A 10,416-nucleotide genomic window follows, 5' to 3' on the forward strand; every position below is an offset into this window, starting at 1 on the left:
CGTATTTATGAGGGGCCGGCACCCAGCCTGCCCTCAGATGATGGGGGCTGCTCAGTGGCCAGCGGAGGCCAGGGCTCCAGGTACCACTGCTAGGGCCTGTCAGGCCACCCAGACTTGGTAAAGTCCCCGTCCTGAGTTACCATCAGGTCCGTGGGGGCCACACTGGAGCCAGGTCAGGAGACTCGCTGGAAGGTGGAGGCAGGGCCTGCTGGGTCGCTTGGGTGTAACCTGGGTGTGCTGAGCTCCTGCTTTGTAAAGCTGGGCCCTGGGGAGACAGGTGAGAGGTGCTCACAGTCTTACCTTAAAATCCAGGTATCGGGTGTGGGAGGGGCCGAGGAAAAACTGAATTTAAACAGTCTCGATATTTGGTGGACCTGGGCAGTGGTTAGTGCTCCCCTTAAATTATTCCTTCAAGTGTGTGTTTCATGTAAATTGCACATGTGCTGTTTCAGGATATGAGAATGGTGTTGATTTTGTAACTGAAGGAAGTGATGATTTCAAAGTCACCCTTGAGTGAAGAGGGTCATCCTCTCTTGCTCAGTATTAAAGGAGGCCCACGGTACATTTCAGAGCCGCTCGGCACCGCATCAACTGCCAGCAAACGTCACCGCCCAGAGCGATTCATGGCGGTCACCGCCCTCAGCAGTATGTGCGCAAGACTTCAAGAATTCAAAGAAATACGTAAAAGAAGGTGCTTATGATTTTTATTTTAATATTGAATATGTCACAAGATTTAATGACCAAATTAGTCATTTACATTTTTCAAAGGTATCTAAATATAAAATTGCTAAAAATTCAAATACAGATAGCAAGCTACAAATAATATTTCTTTTGTTTCTGGGGTGGGTAGGAATGGAAGACATTAGAAAAGGGTGCTTCTGTTGGCTGAACAAAGATCAGAATGAAAGAGGAATTCATTAGGTGCCTCTGTGCAAACGGACCCTCAACTGTGAGAGGCTGTTTCAGCCACGTCGCTTCCTGTACAATGATTTTAAAAACTTTGAAATGCAGGTCCTCAATGAAACCTCAGTCCGCCATCTTGGCCAGGGCCAGTGCGAAAGGACGTCACCCTGGGAGGGACCCTGGAGAGGCTGGCGAGGACCACAGAGGCATCAGGTGTGGCCAGAGGGGTGGTGTCAGCAGATACCTGATTCCTTGCCCCCCACCCCCTGGGAGCTGGACCCCTGGCAGCAGCTCCTCCCGCCCCGCAGTCTCTGATGCAGTGAAAGCAGCACTTCCTTCCTGCTCAGACCAGGGGGCAGGCACTGTGAGGAGAGGAGAAAGGGAGCCGAGGCCCCTCCGAGATAGCACTGCAGAGACTCTTCCGAGTCCAGGAAAAATCCACATGCGGGTCCAACTGTCAGCTGAAACTTAGACTTGTTATTTAAGAAACAGAAGAGACCACTTCCGGCTGGGAGCTCAGTGTGACCCCCACTTCCCCGAGCCCCGAGCTTTGCATGCAGTCCCGCCTTCCTGAAATCAGAGGTGCTGGGATGAGTCGAGAAGAGGAGGCTTCTGAAGGGGAAAATGGCGCAGCCTTGGACACACATCACTCAGTCCCCTTCCTAACTTTAGTAAGATACTATCCTCAAAGCAATGCACTCATTTAAACAAATGGCATAGTTAAAACTATTGACTAAATCCTAAACATTTCTTCTGAAAAATCGAGCCATAGCTTTTCCAATCTGCCTGTTCAATATGGGAACAGATTTTAAAGAGAATGACATAATCAATCCTCTGCCCCCAAAGAATGGTCCATCATACCAACCATGATAAAGAGTTTATTAAAAGGAAGAAAAAAAAAAGAACCGTACATTTTTGTTCTTCGTTTAAGAAATTTGATCAAGTTGCAAGGACATGTCTGGGCATGGCTATGTACATCTTCGGGCGGGGCCGTCAGGCAGTGAAGGTGGCTGGGCAGCTTGTGGCTCCTCTCGGTGTCGTCCGGCCCCGGGCACTGCTAATCAAAGCCATTACCACTCGGGGTTCGGTCCCGTGGCAACGTCCCCAGCTCTGTTCTAGGGGGTGCCCCCCCTTCCCCAAGAGCCCAGCAGCCCTGTCCTCGTGAGGCAGGGGCTGGCCTCCCCGAGGACTGCAGGACACAGGGTGGGCTCTAGGGTCACCTGGCCCTGGCAGGCAGGCTCTGAGCTATGGCAACAGATTGAAGCAGGAGGCCGGTGTCATTGTTGACCTGATTTCTTTTCCTTCTGGAAGCTGAAGCTTGTACGTCTGTTCAGTTTTCTTTGTTTCTGAGCAAAATAGTCAGCCCGGGCAGTGCTTGCTCGTGATTCCAGGATGTAGTTAACCTAGAAAGCAAGACGACACGGCCCAGTCACTTGCCAGCCGCTCTGCTTGCCTGGGATGAGCAAGGGAAGGCCCTGCCCCGGGCTGGGCACCCTTTGGGCCCAGTGTTCCCTGTGCATGGCGTCCAGTCACCATGGCAACCCCGCAGGCTGGGACCGGAGCCCCCTGCACAACGGGAAAACACGCCTGGAGGAGACATGAGGCTGGTACAGGCCTTTCAGCCAGTGGTGGAGCTTTTCTGATTCCAGAGCCTGTGGTCCCTCCCAGAAGCCTGTGTACCGGGCTTCCTGGTTCTGCCCCCAGCCTGCCGTGCAGCCCTGGGCTCGCACATAACTCCTCTGAGCCCCCTCTTCCCTCGTCTGAAAGACAAGGACGTCACAGGGATGAAAGCCACGCTAAAACAAGGCTCTGTGTTCAGCCTCCCACCAGCAGGTACAGAGGTTCCAACTGGGGTATGTTAATGCTCACAAGCACCCCACTAGCTACGGCTCATTTGGTAAAAAAGGAAAGTGAGGCTCAGAGAAGAGGACCAAGCTGCCCGGATCACCAAGAGGTCAGGGTCAAAGCCGGGAAAGGTGCCGTGGGAACTCTGTGCAGGATGCACAGCCAGCTGCCTCCCAGGTCCCCACGTCGCTGCTCCCACCTGGTTCTCCTGGGCTCTTTTCAGACCCCCCATGCTGGACGGTCACTGTCACCGTCACCTTTGGCACTGAGCACCTGCCTTATCTGAGCCTCACCCCGTGTTTGGTTCAAGGGGCAGAGGGAAAATTAAGACTTGGTCCCTGTCCCAAGGACCTCATGGCCTAGTGAGTGTCCAACAGAACAAGTGTGACAACAGATACAGAAGGAGCAGAAAGGAATGGGGAGAGTAACTATCGGGGACATGTGGGGCAGGGAAGGCTTGTGGAGGGGATGAATGAGATGGGTTTTGAGAGACAAATAGGAGTTTGGGGTATACAAGGGGTGGGGAGAATCAGCATGCATCAAGGCACAGCAGTGGAACACGGCAAGGGGGTGTCCATGAACTGCAGAAGCTTAGGGGCCAGTCAAGGTGAGGCAGGGAGGAGCCAGGGAAGGGCAGCAGTGCCGTGATCAGACCCGCACCTGGTGCGAGAACGAGCCCCTGGCTGGGTGGTGGTGGCGGTGGCAGCAGCAGCAGCGTTCCGAGTGCTTTTCAAGGATTGAGTCATTTAACCCTCACAACAGCCTTAGGAGATGGCTGCCATTGTTATCCCCATTGTACAGAGGAGAAAACTGAGGCACAGGAATGATAACGTCATTTACTCGAGGTCACAAAGCTAGAAAGAGTACGCGCCAGGACCTGGACCAGCTCTTCAGGTCCCGGGCCTCCTCAGAGGCCCCCACCCCGTCACCCCCTCAGACCCGGCTCCTTTCACTGCCCCAGCTGCCCTCTGGCTGGGCCTTTCTGAGAACAAACACTGTTTCTCTTCAACCTCAAATATCTGAAAGTTATGACTAGAACCCTGAATATTCCTGGCTAGAGAAACGAGCCGCCCCCTCTGTTGATTGTACTCTGAGGACCACGTGTCCCGCTCCCGGAGCGGGAGAAGCCTCTGTGGACTGAGAAAGAACCGAGGTGCTCCGGGGAGGCGGTGCGGATGCCTCGCCTCGCGTGGGGCTGGGGCTCTGCCACGGTGTCCCCTCCAGACTTTCTGCTCCGATAGTCGCCGGCAGCAGGCGTTAAAGGCTGGTGTGTGAGTACAGAAGGCTTGACGCGCTCGGCCCACTGCCTCGCCAAGTTACCAGCTGAGAGCAATAAATCATGAGGCCTGCAGGGCCGGGTGACGATTTGGGACACTAGAGACAATGCATGGAAAGAAGAGGTTTATCATTCTTAATAAGAGCAATCTTTGGGTTCGATTGTTTGCACACTCAACCAATCTACTGTTTTCAGTGTATATTTGGCACATGTAACTTGACAAAAGCATTTTAAAATGATCCTCAACAGGCCAACTATTTCCTAAATTTATTATCTTCAGTGCTTTGTGATAATCACATAGATAATTTTAATGGAAGATTAATGTAATAATCAGAAGATAAAAACGCCCTTTGGTCTGCCATTAGCTGGTTAATATGCTGTGGCTTAAAACTTGCACAATTTTATGCACTATAGAGTGTTTCACTTTCAATGCATTTTACAGCTTAAGGCATAAAAATATAGGGAGTTTTCATGGTCAATAAAGTCACAGCCTCCATCACTCGATCACGAGAAGAACCCAATTTGAAGAGTCCAGTGATTCCTCTGAGATTCACCTCGAAGCCTGCAGAATGAGGGACCCCACAGGGCTTAGCTCAATCCCACCTCGGGTGGGAAGGGGCAGGTCTGGGACTCCTCAGCTTGGTTCAGGATGAGGCTCCACCTGTATGTGCTCTGTGGCCTTGGGCCTCTTTTTCCTCGTCTATAAAGTGGGGATAATAATGTCTACACTGGGCAGGGCAGTTGCGAAGATGAAATGAGATAATGTACATAAAATGTCTTGTATACAGTCGGTGCTCAATAAATGGGTCCTATGGGGAAAAACACAATGAGATAAAAATAACTTGATGGAGAGTTGCCTGCTTGTAATAGTTTCTTTGACATTAGCCTCTGGTCCTTATTTCCTCCTTTCAGTTTCAGTCTAAAGCTCTTATTTCATGTGAAACTCCTCAATTCTAGAACCACCACATGTATTACTTGCGTCTAAGACCGACCTGAGAAGAACCTCTAATGGCAACATTTCTACCAAGTGGGGCCTCAGTCACTTGGTGTTGGTGCAAAGCCCCACGAAGCAGATCGGGCTAAGTATTTAAACTGCTTTAAAAATCAGAGATCGGAAACTTGAAATTTAATCTTCCATCAGGATCGCGATCATTAGCTCTCTAAATAAATCAGGCTGGGACTTCTCCTGGAGTCTTGTGCATGATGTAATATTTCTACAAGCATTTTCATATGAAAACAGACATTTCAGGGAAGGTGATAGGCCTTGGGGATTTTGCAGAAAAGCATCTGCTTCGAGGGAGCATTTGGTCCTGGAAAATGATTTCTCTGCACTTGTTCTTCCACAGTCTTGCACTGAAGTCATAAACCTGTGTTTCTGTCATCAATCTGCTGTTGTGAAAATTATTTTGATGTCAAACACAGGATTATAATTTTACTAGAATCCTTCTGAAGTCTTGAATATTTTAATGCTGGCTACAAAAAAAAAGGCCAGGACTTCCCTGGTGGCACAGTGGTTAAGAATCCGCCTGCCAATGCAGGGGACATGGGTTCGAGCCCTGGTCTGGGAAGATGCCACATGCTGTGGAGCAAGCTCGTGCGCCACAACTACTGAGCCCGTGTGTCACAACTACTGAAGCCCGCAAGCCTAGAGCCCGTGCTCTGCAGCAAGAGAAGCCACCGCAATGAGAAGCTCGCACACTGCAACGAAGAGTAGCCCCCGCTTGCTGCAACTAGAGAAAGCCCGCAGGCAGCAACGAAGACCCAATGCAGCCAAAAATAAAATAAATAAATAAATAAATAATAATTAAAAAAAGGCCAGCCCTGACGGGGTAATGGAATATTTCTCCACCTGGCCCCCGAGTGCGGCACGTGCTCCCTGGGCCGTCGGGCAGGTAACTCCTAGCTCGCTGCTTTCAGGCACTCCAGGCAGGCACTGTCCCCTGCCTGTTCCGAGGGGCTCCAATCCGGGGTGGTCTATGAACCCTCTGCTTTCCATCCAACTGCTCATGCTACTCTGTCTCGGCTCTAAACTGTCCTCCTAGCAGCTTCATTCTTTTAATTCTCATCTACTACTTTTGAAAATCTTTTGAAGCCATGAGGGACTTTGCCTCAAAATGTTTCTGTGACACAATTCCATTTCATCGAAATCTCCTGTTCAGCTCCTTAAGTCTGTGCACACCTGGGAGCACAAGTTCTGGAATCCGCCAAACCTGGGTCAAGTTCTGGTTCTGCCTGTCACAACCCTGGCTAAGTTACTTTTTTCCTGAGCCTCAGTTTTCATCTAGAAAATGGGAATGACTGTATATCACTACATCATAGAGGTGTGAAGGTTCCTTGAGACAGGACAGGTAAAGTGCCTGGCCCAGGTCCTGCACTTTGTGACCCCTCAGTATATCTTAGTACTTTTATTACTATTACTTGACGACACCTACTCTTAAGAAGATAACGAATAATCACTTAGGTAGCTTCACCGTACCATTTAATATTTGCTCTAGCAGCTAATATTAGCCTTATGGTGGGGTAGGGCAGGGTAGGTACCATGATCCCCATTTTACAGGAGGAGAAACTGAGGCCCAGGGAGGTGATGTGACTGGTCAGAGTCACACACAACCAGGGGTGGAGGAGCCCCCTCTGGCTCTAAGCCCTGTTCTGCCAAAGCAGTTCTGTTTTCTCTGTCTGGTCATTCTACATAAGATTTGGCTCAGAGAAAGGATTCTCAGTTTGGAAGAGTCTGAAAATCACTAGTCCAGGGCTACTCAGAGTGTGGTACACAGACGGCATCCTGGGCAGCACCTGAGAGCTTCTTAGAGACACAGAATCTCGGGCCCTGACCCATATTTCCTGAACCAACGAGACCCCACGGGAGCTTTTCTCAGTCCGACGCCACTTTGCAAGATTCTGTGTGGCTTGGCCCCTGCAACCTCTCTGCTCCAGACACACAGGCTTGGGTGCAACCTCCCAGCCACACCACACTCGCCCTGCTTCTCTGCCCCATCACAGGCTGCTCTCTCTGTGAAATGTCTTTTCTCTCTCCTCACCTGGTAAAATGTGTGCTTTTCCATCCATCCTTCAGGGCTCAGCTCTCCCTGCCTCCCTACCCCCGTACCAAGTCAGTTTACTCTTTACACATCCATGGGGCACCTTGTGACTTATTTAACAGTCTTTTAAAAATATTTATTTATTCATTGGCTGCATTGGGTCTTTGTTGCTATGTGCGGGCTTTTTCTCTAGTTGCGGCGAGCAGGGGCTACTCTTCATTGTGGTGCACGGGCTTCTCATTGCAGTGGTTTCTCTTGTTGCGGAGCACGGGCTCTAGGTGCGTGGGCTTCAGTAGTTGTGGCACTCAGACTCAGTAGTTGTGGCTCGCGGGCTCTAGAGTGAAGGCTCAGTAGTTGTGGTGCACAGGCTGAGTTGCTCCACGGCATGTGGGATCTCCCCGGACCAGGGCTCAAACCCGTGTCCCCTGCATTGGCAGGTGGATTCTTAACCACTGCGCCACCAGGGAAGTCCCTCTCTGTAATTTTCTTAACATCTGTCTCCTCTGAAAGAGGACAAGCTCGCTGAGGGCAGGGACTGGGTCTGTCACTGCAGTATCCTGAGTACTAGCCTGGCACACAGAAGGTGCTCCGTGAGCACTGTTGAGATATGGTAACAGACAATTCTAGCATCAAGCCGGGTATGTTTACAACAGGTTAATTATCGTGATTACTTTAAGGTGTCTTCAAACAATAACAATAATTTCCTCAGAGTCTGTTCCAGGAACCTCAAGGAGCTCCTGAGTGGGGTTGGAGGGAAATAAATGGTACATAAAAAGAATGAATAAACACACGAAGAAGCAGGATTATCGGGGGACTGGGAGGAAGCTGAAGGGGCTTCTGGCTGGCTGAAGCAGGTGCAGAGCAGCTGACCTGCGGTGTGGCCCAGGCCTGGGTGCTCACCAGCCGGGTGACCCGTAGGTAGTGCAGTGACCCTGCAAAACCGGCCCGGGAGCCTCGTGCAGTGCTGGGGCGGAGCCGGTCCTGCATACTCCGGGTCTGGGCCGAGAAGGAACACTCACCTTGAGCACGATTTCATTGACGGTAGCAGCGTCAGATTCAAAGTAGAGGTGTTTATAGTCGTGATTGCTTAGATACGTGAGTTTAAATATCGCGTGACCTAGAGGGAGAGAGAAAAGGCAGCGTTGAGGGGGCTCTGGTGGGTTACCTTGGGGGAGGCCCCCCATATTCTCCTCTCCCCTTGTCATTTCAGTTCCAGCGAGAGCAAGTGGAGGCTGCAGGGCTGCAGCTCTTCCCAGGAGTCGTTCACCTTCTCATCACAGGTGGGGAGAGAGCAGTCAGTAAAAAACAGATCAAACAGCCAGTTAGGTCCCATTCCACTCTGGAGGGTGTTCCAGGGACGCCAGATTAGGAAAGCTCTACGGAACTATTTCTACATAATAATTGCATGGAAAAGGTGGTATTTTTTAAGGCAGAAGGCCAATTAACTCCAAATTATTACTCTAAAAATAACTGTGCTTAAAGTCAAATAAATGAGCAACAGGAAGGAGGAAGGCCGACAGTAATGCTATTACGAGGTTCTCCATAGCCTGGCTCCTGCTGGGAGGGGGAGTCCTGGTCATGTGATCCCGCGTGGAAGCTGCGCCCAGGGCCTCCGGCCATTTCCACCCTGGAAGGATGGGTGGACTGGGGGCGGCGGGGGGCGTGGAGAGGCTGCTCTAAAGGCTGCCATGGAAAGCTGGCACCTCAAAGAGCAGACTGACTCAGGGGGTCTGACCCCCTGAACACACAAACCACCCCCAGACCCAAATGCTTTCGTAACCCTTTCCTACCACCTTCAGGGCAACCTTGTCATTTCTGGGACTGCTTCCTGGTCTAGCCTCACCTCACTTCACCACCCTCAGATGCCACATGCCAGCCCAGGGCATTGCACATACCCACCTGCCCACGCTTGGGATGTCCCCTCTCATTATCCTGTCTCCAAAAGATCAGCCAATGCTGGGTACTTTAGCTCAACTGGCACCTCCACGGGATACATTTCTAGGCACGCCGCTTCTCATGTGGCCTCCCACACAGTACTCAGCCCGTCAAAGAAACCTGCTTACCGTATCACGCCACCTGCAGCCGCGTCCACACCCCCTGTGCCTGTCCTTTGGGCCAAACATGCCAATCAGATTCCCTCCTCTAAGCAGAGACATAGGTGCCCGCCGTCCTCACTCCCATGTGACGCTCTCCCTGGCCTATCAGCTCATGCTGTCCTTGGGTTCTGGGAGACCCCTGTGGACCTCCAAGAAAGTCCTCTTTCTCCTTAAGCTATTTTGAAGTTGGTTTCCATTACTGGCAACCAAAGAAGCACTGCTCCAGAGAGACGTGTAGTCAGAGCTCAGTAAACATTCCCAGACCAAGCAGCAGCTGGTGACATCTTACCCAGAGGCTTCCTCCTACCAGCCTCAGAAACAACTCCTCGTCTTTTCTGCAGACTTCAGCGCTTGTGAGATTAAAATTCAGCACATCCTTTCTATTAGGCCTTCTCATCCGTTGTCCTTTTAACTAAAGCAGCGGCTGGTCATAGTTATTAATTAATAACATGTCACCCATATTACTGTAAGTTCACCTCTTTCCCGGAGAAATCTTCTTGGAAACTTTATTTACAGTAGCTAATTCTTCAGATCTTCAAAAATAAACTGATATATGCTGTACGTTTGTGGCCAGAAAAGTTAAGCTGCTGGTATTTTATCCTGGAAACATCATTATGATATACTTTTTGTGACTATAAATTCAATATTGAAAAAATTAGCTAATAATTTCTGAAAAACCTCGCTTTCCGTCACTTGACAAATTTAGCCTGATTCTAAATCGGGGTACTAAAATGTTAGAATTCTTAGCTGAAAGCGAATCATTCTGTGAATATATAAATTACTTGTTTCTGAGAAGTGACTCTCACATGAATGGATGTATCTGTATGTATGGACGTGAGTGTATGTGTGTATTCTTTTATCTTTACAGGATTCAGCTCAGAATGTCAGGGTCTTGATGGTGATATCACTGTGTGGAAGAACAATGCAGATCTCTCTGTTGGCCATGCTGTGACCAAGCAGAGCCGTCTATGAAGGTCACAGGGCTGTGAAGGACAAACAGAGACACCCCCTCTAGGAGGCCTTCCTGCTGACACCTGGCCATGACAGACACAGACACCGACACCAGTGCCTGCAGCTAAAAAGGACCAGAAGGTCTTAGGGAGGTCTGTGGACCCGAAGCTTCGGGGTTCAGTGACCACTCTGATAAGTGATCTCATGGACTGTCTATACCACCTGCTCCCGCTCGTCACTGACAAAACAAAACCAAAACCTCAAGATACTAGAGCATGTTTCGCCTGAACAACTGGGACACCATTAA

The 10,416-nt window shown here is 50.3% G+C and overlaps 1 protein-coding gene across 16 annotated transcripts in view; it reads right to left on the minus strand.

The window, feature by feature from the left end:
- Nucleotides 1-1,765: 1,765 nt before the first annotated feature.
- MAPKAP1 (MAPK associated protein 1) overlaps nucleotides 1,766-10,416 on the minus strand; it is a 235,613-nt gene continuing 226,962 nt past the window's right edge. For all 16 annotated transcript variants that reach the window (XM_082403308.1, XM_082403292.1, XM_082403298.1 and 13 more), the window contains 2 exons: nucleotides 8,082-8,179; nucleotides 1,766-2,306 (listed from right to left, as the gene is read on the minus strand). In XM_082403308.1, the coding sequence (XP_082259434.1) occupies nucleotides 2,181-2,306; nucleotides 8,082-8,179 (224 nt within the window). In that variant the 3' untranslated portion in view covers nucleotides 1,766-2,180. The remainder of the gene's footprint in view (nucleotides 2,307-8,081; nucleotides 8,180-10,416) is intronic.

The sequence above is a fragment of the Balaenoptera borealis genome, assembly GCF_965194805.1.
Source record: "Balaenoptera borealis genome assembly, chromosome: 8".
NCBI lineage: Eukaryota > Metazoa > Chordata > Mammalia > Artiodactyla > Balaenopteridae > Balaenoptera > Balaenoptera borealis.